Genomic DNA, 23,053 nt, shown 5'->3' on the forward strand with positions numbered 1-23,053 from the left:
GCTTTGGGATTTTGGATCTGAGCTTTGGGATTTGGGCTTTGGGGGTGCTCGGGGTGCCTCAGTCCTGTCAGCTCCCTTTGAGCTCCTTTGGCCACAGCAGCACCTCTGCAATTCCTGCTCCACAGAGGTGCCTGGGCAGGCTGAACCTGTGGCAGCAGCCTGGGCTCGGGGTGGTTTGTGCTGGGGTTTGGCCTCATCCCATTGCAGAGAAGCCGCGGCCACGCTGGGCTGCAGCTCTGCACTTCCCTCCGGGCTCAGCCCTGGGGATGCTCGGGGGGCTTCAGGGTTGGGGACGGCCCCAAAGGGGTCCCAGTGCTGCCCCTTGGGGCTGGGGGCTGTCACAGTGATGGCTTCGCCCCAAGGGCGCTCCCATCAACCCTACCTGCCGCGACCCGGCTCTGTCTCGGCGAGGTGAGAGTTGTTGTGCAGAGTTTCCTCTTTTATATCCTCTTATGTCACGCAGCCCCGGCGGCCGAGCCGCCCGAAATAGCTGCCAATCCCGGGAGGTTTCACTTCAAGCTCTCTATTCTTGGCTCGCCGGCGTTGCTCAGTCATGAGCTCAGGGAGCGTGGCGTGAGGAGCGGCAGGCAGTGCCATGCAGGGATCCTGCCCCTGTCCCGGGGTGGCTTTGAGGGGACAGCGTGGGCACAGCCCGGCCGGGCAGCTCTGAGGGACCCCGGCTGGCTGGGCATGCACTGAGGAGCCGCTCTGGGACGGGATGAGTCAGATCTGAGAGGCTCCTCCGCCGCCCCGGCTGTGTCTGACCCAGCTCGGCACGGCTCAGACGCTCTCCCCGCTGCCGAGGATGGGCTGGGCAGCAGGGATGGAGCAGAAGTGAACGTGGGATGCGGAGCTGCGGCTTCCCGGCAGCGGAACTCGCTGGATGTTCTCAGGCTTGGAGATCCGCGCCGCGCTGGTGATGTTCAGCCCGTCCTGTAAGTGCCTCTCCCCGTCCCTGGGTGTTTGTTCCTTCCCTGCACGGCAGTGAGCCCTGGTGGGGCTGGGGGAAAGTGTGAAGGGAACATCCTGAGGGATGCTCAGGGACGGAGAACAAGGCTGGGCTCGCTCCTGGGCCTGGGGTGGAGCTCTCCAGTGTCTGGTGGGCACCAGTGGGGCCAGCTCAGGGCACTGGGGGTTGATGTCCCATCCTGGGTCATTCTGCAGCCTTGGAGCCACGGGAAGGGAGCCACAGCATCAGTCCCAGCTGCAGCAGCAGGCACAGGACAGTCTCCTCTGTCAGCTGCATTTTCTGGCTCCTCTGTCAGCTGCATTTTCTGGTTGTTTCAGAGCAAACTCACGAGTGTCCCACCAGCTCTGCTCAGATCTGGTGAAGGCACTGCCTGGGGGATGCAGGGGTGGTGCTTCCACAGGACTTTAGCTGGTTTTGAGGGTGCTCCTTGGGAGGAACCTCATTTTCCAGACTTCCTTTCAATTCCTTTGACATTTTCAAACTCTTCTGCGTTCGGTGCATTCCCACCCCGGCCCGGGTCATGCCCATCTTGGGGCACAGCCAGCATCCTGCCCCTGGGGGATTCATGGCACGGAGAAAAAAGCCCTTTGAGGGTGGGAAAGGTGCCGTGGTGGCTTTGGCCGGGCTGGGAGGTGCTCGGGGCTCTGTACGTGGGGTTGCTGGGGAGGGAGTGTTGTGTTCCGAGCTCGCATCCTGCCTGCGCTGCGGGGAGCGGTCACGTGCGCCCCGGGCCTTTGTCCTGCGTCTTGCTGCTTTTTTTAACATTTATTTTTAGGTGCTCTCTGGCTTCCTCTTCCTCCTGCGCCGCGCTGCGCTCCCTCTTTCTAACTCCCTCTTCTAGGATTGCTTTTTTGAGCAGTCAGTTCCTCCTTAAAGCCATTTTTGCAGGCCTTTGTCTGCGCTTGGGAGCCGGCCCAGTTTGGCGTTAGCAGCTGCTGGCTCCTCTGGGTAAGCAAGAGCAAATAAAGGTTTGCACTGAATGAATCATTTCAGCCTTATCTGTCCTTCCCAGTCAGGACAGCTGTGCAGCTCCTGCTGCAGTGCCTGGAGGGCACGGAGGCTCCTCAGAAAGCTCCTCCTGCCACTGGACAACCTCATGGGTTTGTGCTGCTGATCCCAGGGCTGCAATCCCTCCTGTCTCCGAGCTCCATCCCATGCTTGGTTGGGAAGCCCCACTCTGGAACGGCTCCTTTTCCAGGAGGACTTGCTCTATTTTGGTTCCTTTTCCAGGAGGACTTGCTCAACTTGGCTGTTTCAGCCTCGTGGATGTTTTGGGTGGTTTGGTTGCTGGATGAAAATGCAGAACTGTCGTGGTGGGATCCTTGTGGTGGTGGGATCCTTGTGATGGTAGGATCTTGGTTGTGGTGGGATCCATGTTGTGGTGGGATCTTCATTGTAGGATCTTGGTTGTGGTGGGATCTTGGTCGTGGTGGGATTCTCAGGGTGGCAGGATCTTGGTTGTGGTGGGATCTTCATTGTGGGATCCTCATCCTGGTGGGATCCTGGTCATGGTGACATCTTGGTTGTGATGGGATCCTCATCATGGTGGGATCTTCACTGTGGTGGGATCTTCATTGTGGGATCCTCATCCTGGTGGGATCCTGGTCGTGGTGAGATCCTGATCGTGGTGGGATCCTCATCCTGGTGGAATCCTCGTGGTGGATGAGCTTTGAAGGCAGACAGAGTGTGTGGGGATGAACTCCTGGCATCCCCCGGGCTGTGGGACACAGCGTGGCACTCAGTGCTGTGGCTTTGCTGGTTTCAGAGGCAGGATTTGCAGATAAGTGGCCATAGTTTAATAACAAGTAACAAATGTTTAATAACAAACGTGGGAGGAGGGAGGGGACAAAGGCAGATTAAGCCCTGGGCTCGTGCCTGGGAACTTTGGATCTGACACCAGGGTGAGGAGCTCGTGTTGGAGCCTGGGCACGGAGGGTTCCTGAGGGATGCCCTGGCAGCCAGCAGGGCCTGGATCTCCTGGATCCATCACCCCTGGCAGCCCAGAGTGCCCCATGCCAGGCTGAGCAAACAGAGCCTGCACAGCCCCACCAGGCTGGGGTGGAACCTGCTTTTCTCCTATGGCAGAGCAGCTCTCTGCCTTTTACCACCAGTGTGCCCAGCCAGGGCTTGCTCCTCTGCCCTTAACTCATTTTTTAGCCATTAGGTGGGCAAAAGTCCTGCTGGGTTTGTCCAGGCAGCGTTTGTGGAGCTGTGGGGTGGGCTGTGTTGTGGTGCCTCATCTCCTGTGGTAAACCCATCCCTGACTGTGCAGGGATGCTGAATTCCCCCTTCCCCACCAGCTGCAGGCTCCATAAAACAAGCAGGAATAATTCACCTGGATTAAACACCAATTTTCCCTCTCCTTCCGAGGCTCTGCCGCCGTAAACAGCCGCGGGCTGGGGTAGGTGAGCAGAGGCAGCGCGGCCCTGCCAAGGCCTCGTGTCCACAAATGACTAAATCCTGCCTGAAAAGTCAAAGTATGAAAACATTATTTTTTGGGTTTGGCTGAGCCTCGCGGATGGCTGGGATCGAGCCACCTTGGCTGCCTCTGGACACTGCCTGCGGCTCTGCCCACCTTGCAGCCAGAGAGGAGGGTGGAGGAAGGCTGGGGAGGGCATGGGGGGCCTGGCAGGGATTTGGGGGTGCCAATTGTCACCTGAGGGCTGGCCCTGAGGTGGGTCTGTCACCCTGGGCTTGGAGCACGAGTAGGGCTGGACCTGCCTCTCTGCATCCCTGCTCCCAGATTGCTTCTGCTTCCTGTGCTCCCATCTCAGGCTGCCCAGGCTGGGGAATTTCCTGCTGCTGGGATGGATGATGCTGGTGTGGGGCTTTGGATAACATTTCTGGGGGGCTCTGGATGATGCTGCTGTGGGGCTTTGGTAACACTGATGTGGGGCTTTGGATGACACTGATGAGGGGCTTTGTCTCCCATCAATGGATGACACTGATGTGGGGCTTTGTCTCACATCGAAGCCTCCTGGGGCAAGCCGAGCTCATTCCCAGCTCCTTGGGCTCCCACAGCTCTCACCCACTGGCAGGGGCAGTGCCTGGATGGATCCCTGGTGGTTTGTGGGTTTGGGATCCCTGGTTTGGGATCCCTGCACCGTTCCCAGGTGCCCGGGGCTGCTGGCACAGGACTGGCAGCCGCCAGGCCCGGCGGTGAGACGCTGGTATGTGAGATGTAAACTCAATCCCAAAGTTTAGATTACAGCCCTGTGAAAAACATCAGCTCCCCTAAATGGAGCCCAGATGGTGGCGGAAGCCTCGAAGCCAGGAATTGCAGGAACCGTGTGAGCAAAGGGCCTGGGGCCGTGGGGGAAGAGAGGGAGGGAGGTGAGGTTGTGACATGGAGGGTGAGATCCTAAACCTGGCTGGTTCCTCAGAGCTGGGGTTACAGCATCGAGGGTCAGCTCCTAAACCAGGATGGTTCTTTGGAGATGGGGTTATGGCATGGAGGGTGAGCTCCTAAACCAGGCTGGTTCCTTGGAGATGGGGTTATGGCATGGAGGGTGAGCTCCTAAACCAGGCTGGTTCCTGGGAGATGGAGTTATGGCATGGAGGGTCAGCTCCCAAACCAGGCTGGTTCCTCAGAGCTGGGGTTGTGTAGGGACACAGGGCCCTTGCAGGGACATGGAGCACCTTAGGGACACCGAGCTCCTGTAGGGACACAGGACCTGTAGGGACACAGAGCTCCTGTGGGGACACAGCACCTGTAGGAACACAGGGCAACTGGGACACCTCCAAAATCCCTGCAGGACTGAATTTCTGCTGAGTCTGTGCTTTTGGGTGGTGCCAAAAAGCACCAGGTGGGAGTGAGGAAATGGGACATCAGGTGGGAGTGAGGAGCGGTGACTTTGATGTTCTTAGTGCAGTGTCAGTGCTGCACTCCCCACTTGAGAAAGGTTGAAAAAGCTGCAGCAAGGGGGCCCTGCCTGGCAGGGAGAGGCGATGGTGGAGCCCAGGCTGGTTGAAGGCAGAGCACACTCAATGCCTGGGCTCCTCTGGCAGAGCAGGAGCTGCTGCAGGCACGGCTGAGCTGTGCTTTGTGCGCTGGCCTCGTCCCTCCTGCGTGAACCATCCCGGTGATGCCACATCTGATCAGGGCTCGTGTCAAATCACAGCTCAGGAGTCCCTGGAGCAGCATCTGCAGCTGCCTCTGGCCCTGGCCAGGGCTCCACGAGTCTCGGTTGCTGCTCCTGCGGGTTCCTTGGCCGCCTCCCTGTTTGTGCTGCGAGCTGTGGATCTCTATCAGCGCCGATGACGAAGCCCTGAGAGCGAGCGGGGAACTGGGAGGGTTTGGATTGTTTTTGCCTTGGTGGGACCTTGCTGTCAGAGCTGCATTCTCGGGGTGTCAGCCTGCTTTAGTCACAGCACTGTGCCTGGGTGGAGGTTCTGTCCCAGCTGGGGCTGGGCTGGGTCGGCAATGGGGACTGGGATGAGGAATTGGGTGCTGGCATTGGGGGACATCAGCTCCAGCCAGCCCAGCCCCTCACAGACGTGTCTGGGACGCAGTGCCAGGAGAGCCCAGAGGGTGCAGGGTGTGCCTGGGAGGGGCGCAGGGTGTAGGACGGGGCGCTGGCACATCTGGAGGTGGGACAGAGAAACTTGCAGAAGGATTTGTGGGCTCAGCCCCGTTGGAGCTGGGGCGTGTGCTGGATCTGCACAGATCCCCGTGTCCTCCCTGCTCCTCCTGGGTCTCCTGGCGTGCAGAGATCCTTGCAGAGCCTCCCCACATTCCCTCTGTCCACGTGGCTTCTGTGGTCATCCCCTTGCAGCAGCTCTTGCACATTCCTGACCCTGGGAATGAGGGATGAGGCTTGGCCGGAGCTCTCCCACTGTCCAGCCAGCCTGACCCCACAGTCCAGCTCAGGGCAGACGTTCCCATCCCCATGCTGGGATCTTTTGGGATCCCATGGATCTCCCAATCATGGGGACACCCCAAAGAAAGATCTGTGGGATGAGCAAAGCTCCCAAAGTGGCATCTCACCGCAAAACCCGGTGTTTTTTGTTTTGTCAGATGACCCAAATTAACGGCAGGAACACTCTGACTTAGGTTGACTTCATGGCAGGGAGGAGGAATCCCACCCCAAAGGTCTGGCTGGGAGTTGTGGCTTTTGTGTAGGACAAAAAGAGCTCCGTGAGGCAAAGGCCAAGCAGGGAATTGGGTTTGGGGCTGGGTCGGTGGATTTGAGCCTGGATGGGGCAGGGGGGGGGCTCCAGGGAGGGAGGGTTTGTGCAGCCTGTGCTGCTGCTGGCTCGGGCTCCAGCTCTGGCAGGGCTGGGCTGAGAGGAGCAGCCAAACAGCTGGAGAGAGAGGAGGTGCGGCTCCGGGAGCCAGGCTGTGGGAGCTGATTGCTCTGGGAACATTCAAATGGGATTTATCTGGCTGCAGTCGTGGCCTCCATGGGGGCCTGCGAGGCAGGGGCTGCGCTCCTCGCTCCAGAGCCCGCCAAGGCAGGAATTCACCTGGGCAGGAATTCACCTGGGCACTGCAGGGGCTGCACTCCTCTCTCCAGACCCCTCTAAGGCAGGAATTCACCCGGGCAGGAATTCACTGTCCATGTCTGCAGCAGCCACAGGGTCTGAAGGAGCAGCCACAGCCCCTCCAGAGCCCATCCCTCCCTCTGGATCCCCCTCTTTGGTGTCACCACCCAAAATCCCCAAAACCCACCAGGGCTGGGAGACGGATGATGATGGAGGAAGGTTCCCATTCCTGTGCTTCCATATTTTCCACCCCTCCACAGCAAAACCTCTCCCGTTGCAGGGGTTTCAGCATCACTCAGCCCTTTCTCTGCCCTTCCCTGTTTGCTGCCAAGCTCTGCAGCCATTCCAGCCCACAGAGCCGAGCTTGGGCTCCCCATTTCCCCTCCAGCAGCCTCTTCCACATCCCACACAGGATTTTTTTTGTTGGGTTGCAGGAGCCCTGGCAGTGGGATGGCAAAGCAGAGCTCCCTGCCAGGCTCTGAGGGTGGATAGACCAGCTTTTCTCCTTCCCTTATCACCCTGAGCTTCGGTGCACAGCTGCCCACCACGAGAGGGCTTTCCAGTCCTTGGCAGCAAGGGGAGAATCGTGGAATTGTTAAGGTGGGAAAAGACCTCCAAAATCACCAGGTTCAGCCTCTGAAGGGTTGGAATGGGAGCAGCAGAGCAAGGGCTGACTGATGCTGAAGGGGAAAGGTTTTGCTGTGGAGAGGTGGAAAATATGGAAGCACAGGATTGGTTTCCATGCAATGATCCCTCCCCCACCCTCATCCATCTCCCAGCCCTGGGGACTTTTCAGGATCTTGGGGGAAGAGTTTGGATCTGGTTTTGCAGAGAGGAGCCCTGGGATGCTCAAAACCAGCGAGGTTTTAGAAGATTTACAGAGCAAACTGAAATTGTTCTCCTTGCCTCCCGTTACGTGGTGTGCCTTAAATCTTCTTGAGAAGGTTTTTAATTGGAGCACACCACACTAAAAGAATAATCCCAGGTGTGAGAGGAGTCTGTCCCAGTTTAGCTGGAAATATTCAGCAAACTGGTGAAGTTATGCCAAATTCTCAAGGGGCACTTGGAAAATGCTCCCAGGGATGCCCAGGGTGGGATTTTTGGGCTGTTTGTGCAGGGCCAGGGCCTGGACTGGATGATCCTTGTGGGTCCCTTCGCACTCAGAATATTCTATGATTCTGCGATTCTATGAAAACATTTGTTCCTGAAATTGGAGTCATTCCTGGGATTGCAACACCCAGGCTGTGTTTCCAATTAATCTGCTGAAGTCGTCATGTATTTCCAAGTGCATTGGCTCAGCAGAGAGAAATCTGGCGCTGGCTGGGGGCTGAAATGCCAGCTGGGATGTGCACGGAATGGGATGAGGGATGAGGGAATGGCCCAGGGCACCTGGCTGGGATCACGAGGGGCTCTGCTGGAGGGGGGACGAGGGCAGAGCCGGCTCCTCCAGGGGATGGAGCTGCCTGGAATTGTTGTGGAGGCACTGCCGGGTTTTTTCTGACCACTTCTGGTTCTGGGTTTTTTTGTGGGGAGGAGGGGAGGGAGTGCAGTGAGCTCTGCTCTGAGCATTCCCTGCCCCACATCCTTGGGGGGAGGCTCAGTGGGGATGGGGGGAGATTTTGGGGTGGTGAACCCCAGCTCCCCCCAGGCGTGCAGGTTTGGTTTGGTTTGGTTTGGTTTGGGAGCCATCCCTGGGGTGCTGTGGGGCAGTTTTGGGGTTTGGAGCTGGCTCGGTTTGGGTTCCCCCTCCCTTGCAGCAGCTGGATGTGACCCTGCCGCATTCCTCTCCCCTCCCCGGGGATTTGCTGAGGAACAAGGTTGGGTCTGGAGCCGGGTCCCAGCTGGGTGGGAGCGGCCCCAGCGCTCAGCGCAAACACGGAAAGGAAAGGAAAAAGGCCGGGATTGCGTAGAAATCTTCCTTTTCCAAAAAAACGAGGTTCAGGATGAGGGCCCCCTCCCTCCGGAGCCAGCAGGGAAAGGGATGGGAACAGGGAAAAGAGATGGGAGCAGGGAAAGGGGATGGGAGTAGGAAAAGGGAGCAGAGAAAAGGGATTGGGGCAGGGAAAGTGATGGGAGAAGGGAAAAGGGACGGGAGTAGGGAAAGGGAACAAGGAAAGGGGATGGTAGTAGGGAAAAGGGATGGGGTAACAGGGAATAGAGATGGGAGAAGGGAAAGGGAGCAGAAAAAGGGGATTGGGGCAGGGAAAAGAGATGGGAGCAGGGAAGCGAGCGGGGAAAGGGGATGGGAATAGGGAACAGGGAAAAGTGATGGGAGAAGGGAAAGGGAGCAAGGAAAGGGATCAGAACAGGGAAAGGGGATGGGAACAGGGAAAAGAGATGGGAGAAGGGAAGGGGTCGGTACTAGGAAAGGGTGAAGGGAGCAAAGGAGGGGTCAAGGAGGCTCAGGGCGTCTCCTGCTCTGGGGTTAGGGCTGGCTCTTCCCTTTCTGGGGAACTCTGCAAGCTGCCTTTGGGACGGGGCTGTGCCAGCTGCTGGGAGCTTTGGGAAGCAGGGCAGGGATGGGATTTTCCTGCTGCAGCGCCTCCCTGGGAGCCGGGAAGCGCTGGCGGGGACGAGACCGCTCCCAAACTGGAGCGGGGCCGTTCCCATCCGCGAGGGCAGCGCTGGGGCAGCGCTGGGAGCGCCGTGCAAGCCTGAGCACCCTCCTCGAGCCCGAAATCCCGAACAAAACCCGGGAGAGCAGGGGGAAGGCAAGTTTTCCATGGATCTTTAACGCTGCACTGAGTCAACATCACGAATTTCGGGATTCTGTTCAAACTTCCCAAGTTCCCCATCCCGAAATAGAGCTCTCCCCGTGCCTGGGCTTGGAGAGGTCCCTGCTGTGTCGTTTTCCAGCAGGGAGGATGTGATCTTTCTATATTTGCTTGCAGGACAATAATACTGATGGTTTCTATTTTTAACCCGTCAGCAGGGCAGAAATGCACTTGGGAATGCTCGGGGAGCGGAGCAGCTCAGAGAGGGCCTGGCCCCACTTTTGGGCCACTAAAGAGGAGCCAGGCTGTGCAGGGATGGTGCCCCTGCCCTGGGGGGCTCTGGGGGTGGTGGCAGGAGCAGGGACAAGCGGCACCATCCATCCTCTCATTTCCCTCCCTCTGCAAGTGTGGCTCTGTGCTGCTCATCCAGCTATTGCCGCTCCTGAAATCCCAGTCTTAAGCCACCTCAGACCTTGAAAACACGTCTGGTTTTGGGGGTGTTTTAAAAGAAAAACACCTTCTGTCACCACCTTGATCATGCAGAAGGGCTGCAAGTGATAACTTGCTCTCTCAGAGCCCTCAGAAATGGGAGGTGAATACCAAAACCGGCGCCGACTTGAGTGGCAGCCCCAAATTTGGGGGCTGATTGGTGGCTCGCTCGGAGCCGTTCTGCTGCTGCCACCCTGCCCTGCTCGGCTGCCGTCAGCAGCGTCCTCGGCAGGCCGGGCTTGCGTGGGTCCTCGCAGGCTGTTCCAGCTGCTGACGTGAGCCGGAGCAGCTGAACTCGTGCACCTCCCATCTGGAGGAGAAAATTGGGATTTAGGGCGGAACCTGCTCCCCGGGGGCTTCGTTTCACCCTCAGGGCTTGGCCTGGAGAAAGCATCCTCTGCCATTTGGGTCTTCTGGGTTTTTCCCTGCAGTGGAGAACGCTGCCAGGCTTTTGGGGTGGGCTTTGTGCTGCTGTGAAGTCGCTGAGGCTGAGCAGTGACCGCGGCGCGTTCGCGGCATCCGGCGAATTTCATTCTAAAATCCCAAATCCCCACCCTGTGTGGGGTCCTGGGTGAAGGTGGATGGGGCAATTTGATTTTGGGGGTTTTGGTTTCCTTTGAGGGTCTCCTTTGGGGGTTCTGGCTCTGCTCTGGGGTGCTGCAGCTGCCCAGGCTGGGTGAAGGTGGATGGGACAGTTTGGGTTTGGGGGTTCTGGGTTCCTTTGGGGGTCCTGGCTCTGCTCTGGGGCACTGCAGCTGCCCGGGCTGGGTGAAGGTGGACGGGACAGTTTGAGTTTGGGGGTTCTGGGTTCCTTTGGGGGTCCTGGCTCTGCTCTGGGGTGCTGCAGCTGCATGGGCTGGGTGAAAGTGGACGGGGCAGTTTGGGTTTGGGGGTTCTGGGTTCCTTTGGGGGCCTCCTTTGGGAGTTCTGGCTCTGCTCTGGGGCGCTGCAGCTGCCCAGGCTGGGTGAAGGTGGACGGGACAGTTTGGGTTTGGGGGTTCTGGGTTCCTTTGGGGGTCCTGGCTCTGCTCTGGGGTGCTGCAGCTGCATGGGCTGGGTGAAGGTGGACGGGACAGTTTGGGTTTGGGGGTTCTGGGTTCCTTTGGGGGCCTCCTTTGGGGGTTCTGGCTCTGCTCTGGGGCGCTGCAGCTGCCTGGGCTGGGCGAAGGTGCATGGGGCAGTTTGGGTTTGGGGGTTCTGGGTTCCTTTGGGGGGCTCCTTTGGGGGTCCTGGCTCTGCTCTGGGGCGCTGCAGCTGCCCTGGCCGGACAATGGGCGGAAGAAGCCGGGCCCTGCGCGGCTCCCGCGGCCGCTCCCGGGCTATTTCCATCGCATTGTCCCCAGCGCAGGAAGGATGTCTCCAGCCTGCTTCCTCTGTGCCTCAAAGGGATGTGGGGCGGGCAGGGAGAGCAGGGGATTTGTTGTGCAAGAGGCTCAATGCTGCTCCTCGAAGCTCCTCTGGCTGAGCGGGGAGGGGAAGGTCTCATCTTGCTCTGTGCTGGAGAATTACAGCCATGAAATGGGGTTCTGGATTTTGAGGGTGTTTTCAGTGTGGAAAGGGCTCAGATGGTGACAAGAATGCTGCAAAGCCCCTCCTGGGTTTTTGCACAGTGGTGGGGCAGAGTTGAGGCTCCTCACTGCAGCTCCAGCGTGCCAGGAAGTGAAAGTAGAATTAATTAAGGCGGGAAATGATCTTAATTTGTTCTGGCTAAATCCCTTTAGCAGCAGTAAACCCCAAATATCTGAAGCAAAGCTCTCTGTTGGGGCATGGCCCTGCCTCAGAGGTGGCTGTGACAGATCTCTGGGGTTTTTCTGGGTGGCAGAGCCTTTCCTGGGGCTGTTGGTGCTCATGCAGGAGCCAGGCTGGGAAATGCCCATCTCTGCCTGGCCTGGATACCCTGGGATAGCCCCAGGAGTCCAAACCCAGCTCTCACACGTGCTGGCATCCAGTCCGCCCTGGGACAGCTCCAGCTGATTTTTTCATGGGGGAGCAGAAAGCTTTAAGGATCCCTTTTGGCTTTTTCCCTTGTCCCAGAGTGGATGGGATGGAGCGGGGCTGTTTTACCCTCCCCAGGCAGCATCTTGGTCCCTGGGACTCCCTCCCTACCCCACCCCAGAGCTTTGTGACAAAGCCCAGGGTCAGGAGCAGCCCCTGTGACCTGCCAGGAACACCAGGAGCTCGCGGATTTCACTGCTGACAGGAGGTGTCCAGCACTGCCAGGGCGATGGAGCAACGCCTTGGCAGCATTGAGGGAAAATCTCGGATGGGCTGCGGCCTCGTGGGGGACCCTGGGCTTGGGGTGATGTTCTGGGCCTTGGGGTGATATTTTAGGGCTGGGGTGATGTTCTGTGTGGTTTAAACCTCCTCAGTGTGTGTGTCCTGGCCCTTTTGGAGTCCCCAGAGGAGGAGGAATGGTGCTGAAGGAGGAGGGGATTGGACACTCTGTGCTCTCCCTTCTCCCAGGTTTGTGGCTCTGGAGGAGCAGCAGTTCCATAACCAGCTTCCAAGTGATGCTGGAGGAGCTGCTGCAATCAAATCCCACTTCAGGTTGCCGTGGACGCTTTTCCTTGTGGTTTTAAAATCCCAGAGAGCGTGCAGGGGCAGCTTCCTTGGAGTTTATCCCATTCCATGTTCCTGTTTGCAAAGGGGAGAGGGTCTGGTGCTCCCCTCCAGGCCAGGGGGCCCGGAATGGGCACCCCTGGGAGCAGGAGGAGGGCAGGAATTGGGGCTGGATGCTGATATTCACCGTGGCTTCCCCCAAGAGACCTCAGCATTTCCACCTGCTGCTGCTGCTGCCCGCCGCTGGCACCTGCCCGAGCCCACGCAAAACCTCCCTGTTTATTTTGTCTAAAAGCAAAATATCCCCCAGAGGGGCGTGGGGGAGGGGATGCCCGCCGTGCCTTAATTGCACTTAATGAGCCTGATGAGGCCGGCTGCCAGCCAGGGCTCTGCCAAGGCTCGATCTGGATCTGCCCGTGAGAACTGCAGGGAGTGGTGGCGGCCGCGCCCGGGACCGCCCGCACCGGGCACCCGAGAGCTCCCGGGGCTGGGGCTGCTCCTCCCATGGTCCTGGTGGCCACGGGGACCTGGAGGGGCTGCAGGGACACGATGCCATCCGTGGGTGAGTGTGCCAGGCAGGTGGAGGGGCTGGAACGGCCAGGTTGGTGTGAGGGGCACCTGGAGCATCTCCTGCCCGGAGAGGGGTCTGTGGGCTGGGTCCAGGTGTGTGCTCGCTTGTTTGGGTGCCAGGTGGGCTTTGAAGGCCTGGATGTGTTTGGGGTTCTGCTGGGCTGACACCAGCTCTGATCACGAGAGGTTTGAAGGCTCAATCCCCCCATGAGCGCTGATTCCTCAGTGTCCGAGTCATTGCTGGGCTCACTGTTTCTCTGCCGGTTCTTTTTGCTTTTCCCCCATTTCTGGACAGCTCAGCAGCAGCAGCAGCTCCTCTTTCTGGGTTAAAGCCCCAGGGCAGTGTTGCTCCATGAGTGTGGAGCACTCACACACCCACCTGCGCCCTCAGTCCTGCCGGCCTCCTCCGAGGCTTCTCTTTGGGGCTCCAGGTGCTCCTGGCGTTTCGTCCCACCAGAAATCCTGCCTGTAGCTTCTCCATCCCGGATGGAATTCCCAGCATCTCCCCACAGCTGCCTGCAAGCCCCAGCACCGAGCCAGGTTTGTCTCAGGGTGCCTGTCCCTGCTGTCCCTGCTGTCCCCAGGGGGTGTCCCCTCAGATCCAGGTGGGTTTCACCCTCCACCTGCACCTTTCCCAGCCTCGCTGATGCCAACCCTGAGCTTTCCTTCCCGAGCAGCCAAGGAAGGGAGGCAGCGCCCGCCGGGCCTGTGGGGAAGGGCACCCCAAGAGTGTTTGTGCAGGAAACTGAAAACGCTGTGGCTTCCTCCCTGCGACAGAAATAACTCAGGCTGGGCCCCAGGTCTGCCCTGGGGAGCTCCTCGGTGGCTCCTCAGACGCCCGAGGGTCAGCACGGGGCAGGTTTGGAGCCCAAGGATTGCTCAGGGAATTGAGTTTGTGCCTCTTTCCCTTTGTGCCCGTGCTTCTCCCAGCTTTTACTGCTTCTCCTGAGCCTCGGGTTTTCTTCTTAAATTTCCTTTTGTGCCCTCCAACCCAGCCCTGGACTTGGTCCAGCGTTTGCCAAAGGGATTTCCTTCCTGCGGCTCTAATTAACGGGCAGGTCGCCTTGGAGTAGCCGCTTGCCGGGAGTGGGGATTGAGTGATTCCAGCTTTATTTTTTTGTCTCAGCGCTTCCAGATCAAGCACGGGGCCGCGCTGAGCCTTCCCCGGGGGGCTGTGACTCAAGCCGGGCTCTTGCAGCAGCAATTAAAGGGATGAATGGGTGCCGTGGGCAGCCCCGGGCTCAGCCGGTGCCCGAGCAGCTCCCAGTGGGTGCCCCGGGCAGGGAGGAGCCGCCGAGGAGGGCAAACCGGTCGGGAGCGCTTGGGTAAGCGAGGAGAGAGAGCTGCTGCAATCGTTTGATCTCTGCTCCGCTTGCCTTGGCAACCTCCCGGGCTGATGTCACCTTGCCCGGGTCCTGGGAGCGCTGGGGCTGCGTCCCGGGCATCGTCCTGCCCAGGGAACAGGGACCAGGGAGCTCATCCTGCCCGGAGAATAGGGAACAGGGAGCTCATCCTTCTGGGAGAGCAGGGAGCTCATCCTGCTGGGAGAACAGAGAGCTCATCCTGCCCAGAGAACAGGGAACAGGGAGCTCATCCTTCTGGGAGAGCAGGGAGCTCATCCTGCTGGGAGAACAGAGAGCTCATCCTGCCCAGAGAACAGGGAACAGGAGCTCATCCTGCCCAGAGAACAGGGAACAGGGAGCTCATGCTGCCGGGAGAGCAGGGAGCTTGTCCCACCAGGAAAATGGGGAGCTCATCCTGCTAGGAGAGCAGAGCAGGGAGCTCATCCTGCTGGGAGAACAGGGAACAGGGAGCTCATCCTGCTGGAGAATGGACAGCTCATCCTGCTGGGAGAACAGAACAGGGAGCTCATCCCACCAGAAGAACAGGGAACAGGGAGCTCATCCTGCCTGGAGAACAGGGAACAGGGAGCTCATTCCACCAGGAAAACAGGCAGCTCATCCTCCTGGGAGAACAGGGACCGGGAGAGCAGGGAGCTCATCCTGCTGGCAGAACAGGGAGCTCATCCTGCCTGAAGAACAGAGCACTCATCCTGCTGGGAGAACAGGGAGCTCATCCTGCCCAGAGAGCAGGGAGCTCATCCTGACCGGAGAATGGGGAGCTCATTCCACTGAGCGGGCAGGAGATGATACCAAGCTCTGGGCAGTGCCGGTGCCCCTTGCTGGGAGCCTGGAGAGGAAGATGAGGCTGATGGAGGGCACTGGGGTGTTCCAACTCGGCCAGAGCCAGGGTTTGCCAGCCTGGAGCTGCTGCCTGTAGCCCAATCCATCCATACCTGCACTCCGAGCAGTGCTGGAGCTGTTGTCACCTCAAGGAGAGGAGCTGGGTGGTGTGGAGGAGCAGCAGCTCCCCATGGGGTGTTTGCTGCAGGGAAAGGCATCAGGAGGGGCAGATTTGCCTCCCCTCCAGGCCAGGGCGATGTCTGGGGCTCCCCAGAGGAGTTTGGGGCTCCCCAGAGCCAGGAGGAGCCAGCACATCCCAGCCAGGCTGGGTGAGGGATCTGGCAGGGCAGGATGTGCTCTGGGGGATGTTTCTCTTCTGGAAAAGGAGGATTTTCCCCAAATCTGTTTGGTTTCTGTGATTTGAGGCCGCCTTGTCTCCCTTCACAGAGCGCCGTGGCCGCGGCGCTCCCGGTGCTCCTCAGGAAGCCGCGGTGGCTGCGAGGTTTCCTGGGGACGCCTCTCCCTCCTCTCCCTCCTCCGCTCTCCGGGATGGGCTGGGTGACCCGTGGGGGTGGCAGGGGGCAGGAAATGACTGCCAGAGGTTTCCAGCTGTGCCAGGGCTGCGGTGGGGATGGAGCCGCTCGCCGGCCCTGCTCTGCCCCGGCCCGGCTGCGGCTGCAGGAGATGAGTGAGCCCTTTGATCCCCCTGCTCCCTGGGGCTGCCCACGCTCAAACCGCATTTTGTGGGACCCGTGAGGCAGCTCCATCCTGCCTGTGCCCAGAATTTCCTGTGGTTTAGTACCTGGATATCCCTGAGGTCTCAAATTTTGGCCCAAAATCTTTTGTTGGGGGGTTTTTACCTCAGCACGTTTAGGGTTGGTTGCTCTGAAGGCTTCCAAAGCTCATCCCTACATCCAGGGAGCTCCTGCAAATCTCTCCAGCTCCTCCGGGAGCAGGAAGGAACAGGAGAGAGGTTGTTTGGTGGTTTTGGCAGTGCCTGGGGTGAAGTTTGTGTCCACTGTTCAGGTTTAGGGTAACTCTGGATGTGGGGTTACCTTGGGATCCTCTGCACCACCCTCGCCCTGGAGGCAAAACCCTTCCAGGGCCTGATGGATTTGAGAGCATGTGGGAAACCTGCCTTGGAACACAGACCTGGCTCTCCTCCAGGAGTGTCTGATTTAGCCCTGAAGGGTTCCCTGTGCCTGGCCCAGGAATCCTTCCCTGGATGCTGCAGGAGCAGCGTGGTCCCCTCGGATGGGATGGGAACAGCAGAACCGGGATTTGGGCTGGAGCAGGGAGTGTTGAAACCAGCAGCACATCCAGGCCCAAAGGTGTTTCCTCCCTGTCCCAGGACTCTGGACCAGCCCTGAGGTTTTTGGGTTCTGGAGCCATGAGTTTCAGAAGGAAATGTGCACATTGGTGGGGAGAAAGTTCCAGTTCTTTGGAGGGCTATTAAATGTCTGACTCAAAGGTCACGAGCTGCAAATAACCAGGGAGAGCAATCAGAGGAAGCATCTCGCCCTGATCTGCCTCCCCAGGCCTGATGTGCAGCTCGTTTCTAGGCTCCAGCAGGGAAAATTCCCATTTTTGTGCTAAATAACTGCTCTGCTCACAGGTGCACGGCGTGGTTGGGTGTGTGGCTGGATCCTGGTTCGTGCCTTTGGTTGTGGGAAAGGTTTTGTGCTGCTCTGGTGACTTTGCCAAACTTTAATCATTGTCTGTCTCAATTTTTTTTTTTTAAATTTTTTTTTCTGGAAACTTTCTGCAGAAAAGGAAGTTTGCAAGAATCAGAGCAGAAAAATTTGGGTTTACCCTGGTGGAAAAACTCTCCATGGGGCTTTTCTTGGAGCAGCATCAGCCCCTGTCTCGTTGTGGAGCAGGAATTTGCTGTCTGGTGGGGAGGGGAGGGATCCACCCACATCTGGCTGAGGCGTAAAGCCCCTGAAACTCCCACTCCAGAAAGAGTTATCACAACTTGGCACCCGGCTGCTCCAAACATTACATCTTCCCCGAGCATCATCTGCTCCCTTATGGCTCCTGCGGGACGTGGCCGGAGCTCTCTGCGTGCGGGGACAGCTGAGGGGGTGCAGGGCTTTTCCTGGGGCTCCCACCCCTGGAGCTGCTTTCCCTGGAGCTCGCATCCCTGGAGCAGCATTCCCTGGAGCTGCTTTCCCTGGAGCTGTTTTCCTTGGAGCTCCCACCCTCAGATCTCCCACCCTTTGAACTCCCATCCCTGGGACTCCCACCCCTGGAACTCCCACCCCCGGATCTCTGTGCTAAGGAGAGGAAAGAGGAAAATGCCCCAAACGCTGGGATTCTGTGGGATGCTGCCAGGAAACCCCTTGGGGACACACGAGATGGAGGTAGGGGACAAAGGGATGTGTGGGCATTGTGAGGATGTGGCACTGTCCCCTCAGAAGTGGGTGGGTTTGGTGATTTTCTCTCTTTCTGGGGAGCAGGGTTTGGTCTCTAATCAAAGCCAGCACCCCAGGGCCCAGCAGGGTTAAATGAGGCACCCCAGCTCCAGGATTTCCTATTTCTGGAGTTCTCCCTTTGTGATCATGGTGTTCTTTCAACACGCTCCTTTTGGTGTGGTTTCTTGTTTAAGTGTTTTTAATTTGAGCTCCCTCCCTCCAGCTCATTCCTGCTCCTCTGTGCAGGGCTCTGGAGAAGACCTTTTCCCTTTTATTAGAGAGGAATGTTTTTAATCACCCGCATTCTTCAACCCGCCTGAACTCTGAACCTTTCACAGCAGATCAGCATAAGATGGGAAAGGCTTTTATAAAAGAAGATGGTTTATTGAAAAAAAAAAAAAAACAAACAAACCCAGCCTGGATTTAACTGCTGCTCCACCTCAGAGCGAGCTGTGGGCAGGCAGGGGTGAGAGCAGGGAGAGACTGGGATGAGGGCAGGGATAAATAGGGATACAGATGAGGATAATAGGGATACAGGTGAGGATAAATAGGGATACAGGTGAGGATAAATAGGGATACAGGCATGGATGAGGGCAGGGAGAGACTGGGATGAGGGCAGGGATAAATAGGGATACAGGTGAGGATAATAGGGATACAGGTGAGGATAAATAGGGATACAGGTGAGGATAAATAGGGATACAGGCATGGATGAGGGCAGGGAGAGACTGGGATGAGGGCAGGGATAAATGGGGATACAGGTGAGGATAAATAGGGATACAGATGAGGATAAACAGGGATACAGGTGAGGATGAAGGCAGGGAGAGACTGGATGAGGGAAGGGATAAATAGGGATGAGGGCAGGGAGAGACTGGGATGAGAGAAGGGATGAGGGCAGGGATAGACTGGAGTGAGGGCAGGGATAAATAGAGATACAGGTGAGAATAAACAGGGATACAGGCAGGGATGAGGGCAGGGATAGACTGGGATGCAGGCAGGGATTTAGGCAGGGATAAATAGAGATAACAGGTGGGCATGAGGGCAGGGATAAACAGGGATGAAGGCAAGGATAGACTGGGATGCAGGCAGGAATAAACAGGGATAGAGGTGGGGATAAACAGGAATACAGGTGGGGATACATGCAGGGATAAATAGGGATACATGAAGGGATAAACAGGGATGAGGGCAAGGATAGACTGGGATGCAGGCAGGGATAAATAGGAATACAGGCAGGGATGCCCAGAACAGCAGAGCTGGGATGCCACTGCTTTGCTCCTCACTAACCTTCCTGCCCTGCTTTGTTTGCCTCTCTGCTCTATTTCCCCCTTATGCAAGCCCAGCTCTGCTGAGGGCTGATTTGCCTCTTTAAAAACAATCAGGAAATGCCAAAGCAAAGATTTCTGTGCTGGATTTTTTTTGTCTTTTCCGGGATGGCTGGCTGGGAGCGGCGTGGTGGTGTCCCCAGTGTCACCAGCCCTGCACTGCCACCCCCAGCCTGGGGAACTTGCTGTCACCAAATTTTCCTTGTCCCAGAGCTTCTCAGGAGTCTGGGGGGTGCTGCAGGGCAAAGTGGGGCTCCCCAGCCTCCCTCTGTGTCTGTCTGAGCCCGTGGCCCCTCGGCTGCGTTCCCTGCTCCGTGCTGAGCCGGCAGCCTGGAAAATGCTGGTAAGGAGTGCTGCTAACGGGGCTGGAGCACAGAGCCCTCATTCATGGCCGGGCACTGCAGGGAGGCTCCGTAGCGCAGCCTCCCCTTCCCATGGAGGATTCACGGGCTGGATCTGCAGCTGCTGGCCCACGGGTGGTTTGTGTGATGGGCTCTTGGCCCTGCAGATTTGCAGTACCAAACTGTGCATCCCACTCCCAAACTGTGCATCCCAATCCCAAACTGTGCATCCCAGTCCCAGCCATGTGTCCTGGTGGCTCTGGTTGTTTGCTGTAACTGCTGGCCCCGGGCCCGGCAGCAAAACCCCAAATGAGCTCAAATTGCATGGGGAGGTCACAAACAGCTCCTGGGGCAGGAGGGGCTGTGCCAGGGGCATCCAGAGCTGAGGGCTGTGGAGCATCCCTGAGGAGGTGCCACGTGCAGGGCTCTCACACCCACAGGGGGTTAAATCCCAAATAAGGAAATGTGGGCAGAGCTAAGGCCAAATAATGAGATGTGGGCATGGCTAAATACTTATTTGGGATTAGCAACACCTACATTTCCTTATTTGGTCTCTAGCTGCACCCACATTTCCTTATTTGGGTATAGCCCCACCCACATTTCCTTATTTGGGTTTAGCCCTACCCACATTTCCTTATGTGGGTTTAGCCCAACCCACATTTCCTTATTTGGGTTTAGCCTACCCACAATTCCCTTATTTGGGTTTAGCCTTACCCACAATTCCCTTATTTGGGTTTAGCCCTACCCACAATTCCCTTATGTGGGTTTAGCCCAACCCACATTTCCTTATTTGGGTTTAGCCGTACCCACAATTCCCTTATTTGGGTTTAGCCCACCCACATTTCCTTATTTGGGTTTAGCCCAACCCACATTTCCTTATTTGGGTTTAGCCCACCCACATTTCCTTATTTGGGTTTAGCCCTACCCACAATTCCCTTATGTGGGTTTAGCCCAACCCACATTTCCTTATTTGGGTTTAGCCGTACCCACAATTCCCTTATTTGGGTTTAGCCCACCCACATTTCCTTATTTGGGTTTAGCCCAACCCACATTTCCTTATTTGGGTTTAGCCCACCCACATTTCCTTATTTGGGTTTAGCCCTACCCACAATTCCCTTATGTGGGTTTAGCCCAACCCACATTTTCTTATTTGGGTTTAGCCCAACCCATATTTCCTTATTTGGGTTTAGCCCCACCCACATTTCCTTATTTGGGTTTAGCCCTACCCATATTTCCTTATTTGGGTTTAGCCCACCCACATTTCCTTATTTGGGTTTAGCCCAACCCACATTTCCTTATTTGGGTTTAGCCCACCCACATTTCCTTTTTTGGGTTTAGCCCAACCCACATTTCCTTATTTGGGTTTAGCCCCACCCACATTTCCTTATTTGGGTTTAGCCCTACCCACAATTCCCTTATGTGGGTTTAGCCCAACCCACATTTCCTTATTTGGGTTTAGCCCAACCCATATTTCCTTATTTGGGTTTAGCCCCACCCACATTTCCTTATTTGGGTTTAGCCCTACCCACATTTCCTTATTTGGGTTTAGCCCACCCACATTTCCTTATTTGGGTTTAGCCCAACCCACATTTCCTTATTTGGGTTTAACCCACCCTCATTTCCTTATTTGGGTTTAGCCATACCCACATTTCCTTATTTGGGTTTAGCCCAACCCACATTTCCTTATTTGGGTTTAGCACACCCACATTTCCTTATTTGGGTTTAGCCCAACCCACATTTCCTTATTTGGGTTTAACCCACCCTCATTTCCTTATTTGGGTTTAGCCCAACCCACATTTCCTTTTTGGGTTTAGCCCAACCCACATTTCCTTATTTGGGTTTAGCTCAACCCACATTTCCTTATTTGGGTTTAACCCACCCACATTTCCTTATTTGGGTTCAGCACACCCACATTCCCTTTTTTGGGATTTGGCCATGCCCAAATCCTCTATTTGGGACCTGGCGCTCAGCACGGGACATTTTGTGTGCTCCAGGCGAGTGCTGAGTTGTTGTTTTGTTTTTCTGGCTGCTGCCTCTCCCCCAGCAGCCCCCATCCATCCCTCCCTGCTCCGTTTCTGCCACCTCGCCGTTTGTTTTTGTAGGGACCGAAGCAAATGATGCAGAGAGAGATTCCCTGAGCTTTCCCTGGGCTCTGCTCCCTCCTGGGGGTGGCTGGAGCAGCCCCTCCTTCACCGGGGGTGCCCCAAACCCTTCCCACCCCTTTCTGCATACCCAAAATCCCTTCCTACCCCTTTTTTCCCCAAAATCCCTTCCCACCCCTTTTCAGGTGTGTAAATGGCACTGGTTTGGGGTGTAAGTGGCACTGTTTTGGGTATGTAATGGGCAATTTCAAGAGTGTAACTGGCACTGTTTTGGGTGTGTAATGGACAATTTCAGGTGTGTAACTGGCACTGTTTTGGGGTGTAAGTGGCACTGTTTTGGGTATGTAATGGGCAATTTCAGGTGTGTAACTGGCACTGTTTTGGGTGTGTAATGGACAATTTCAGGTGTGTAACTGGCACTGTGTTGGGTGTAACAGACAATTTCAGGTGTGTAACTGGCACTGGTTTGGGGATGTAACTGGCACTGTGTTGGTGTCCCCAGTGGGCACTGTTTTGATTTCACCCCTCAGGGAGGTTCTGCAGGAACATCTTCACTCCAGACCCCTTCTCAACCACAATACCAGGGAGAGGCACCTGCAGCACCCTGAATCCTCCTTCCAGAAACCTTCTTCCCCAGCTGACAGGGGAGGGAGGCTCTGCATGCAGAGGATGCTCCGTGGCAGCTCCCTGACCCAGCCGTGTCCCTTTGTGTCCCCGCAGCTGCCGTGAGCCCGTGCCCCTCGCCGCGGGTGCCCCAGGCCGTCCCCATGGACCTGCGCATCGGGCAGCGCCTGCTCAAGCCCCAGGACACGGCGCTGCTGGCCCTGAAGCAGCAGCAGCTGCAGCACCAGCTCTTCCTGGCCAGTCTGCACCAACAGCAAGTGGAGCAGCTCGCCCACCAGCACGTCAGGGTATGGGATGGTGCAGGGGGGGCACACACCCAGCTCTTGGCACGGTTTGGGGCAGGATTGGGCACTTTGGAGGGTGAATTTTGCTCCCAGAGTCATAATCAGGGCTGGCTTTGAGTTCCCCTCTCTGGGCAGGGATTTGGAGTAAAAGGCTGGAAATCCCAATGCCAAAATAGCATTCCCAGGTGAATTGCTGCTTTTCCCTGAGCTGGAACATCTGGAGGGGTTTCCAGCCAGCCCAGGGAGCTCTGTGACGCAAGGAGGCTGCTTGGGGAGGCAGGTGGAGGGTGAGGTGTCTCAATTCCAGGCCGAGTTCCAAACTGGGGCCGGGCACCCAGTTTGGGACCAGGATGCCCAGTTTGGGATTGGGATGCACAATTTGGGACTGGGATGCGCAGTTTGGGGCCAGGATGCCCAATTTGGGGCCAGGGTAGTGGCACTTGGGAGGTGGCACTCGCTGACACTTTCTGGGAGGTGTCACCGAGCTCAGCTCCTGCCCCGAAAAGGAATTCACTGCCAGGTTTCACTGGCACAAGAATGCAGTGGGATTTGGCAGGGATGGTTCCTCTGAGAGGCTTCAGAGGGAGGCGAGTGGGAGGACTCGTCCTGGGAGGTGTGACCATGCCCAGGGAGTTGTGACCACATCCAAGGAGTTGTGACCATGCCCAGGGAGTTCTGACCATACCCAGGGAGCTGTGACCATGCCCAAGGAGGTGTGACCATGCCCAGGGAGTTCTGACCATGCCCAGGGAGCTGTGATTGTGTCCAAGGAGTTGTGATTGTGTCCAAGGAGGTGTGACAGTGTCCAGGGAGTTGTGACCATGCCCAGGGACTTGTGACCACATCCAAGGAGTTGTGACCCTGTCCAGGGAGTCATGACCATGCCCAGGGAGTTGTGACCATGCCCAGGGAGTTGTGACCACATCCAGGGAGTTGTGACCATGCCCAGGGATGTGTGACCACATCCAGGGACCTGTGACCATCTTCAGGCACTGAAATC

At 57.2% G+C, this 23,053-nt stretch overlaps 1 protein-coding gene across 1 annotated transcript in view; it reads left to right on the forward strand.

The window, feature by feature from the left end:
- The first annotated feature begins 833 nt into the window (after positions 1-833).
- HDAC7 (histone deacetylase 7) overlaps positions 834-23,053 on the forward strand; it is a 38,395-nt gene continuing 16,175 nt past the window's right edge. Inside the window, 3 exon segments of the mRNA XM_058822080.1 lie at positions 834-891; positions 894-935; positions 21,866-22,056. Coding sequence (XP_058678063.1) covers positions 846-891; positions 894-935; positions 21,866-22,056 — 279 coding nt within the window. The 5' untranslated portion in view covers positions 834-845.

Source organism: Ammospiza caudacuta, chromosome 31, assembly GCF_027887145.1.
Source record: "Ammospiza caudacuta isolate bAmmCau1 chromosome 31, bAmmCau1.pri, whole genome shotgun sequence".
Classification (NCBI taxonomy): domain Eukaryota; kingdom Metazoa; phylum Chordata; class Aves; order Passeriformes; family Passerellidae; genus Ammospiza; species Ammospiza caudacuta.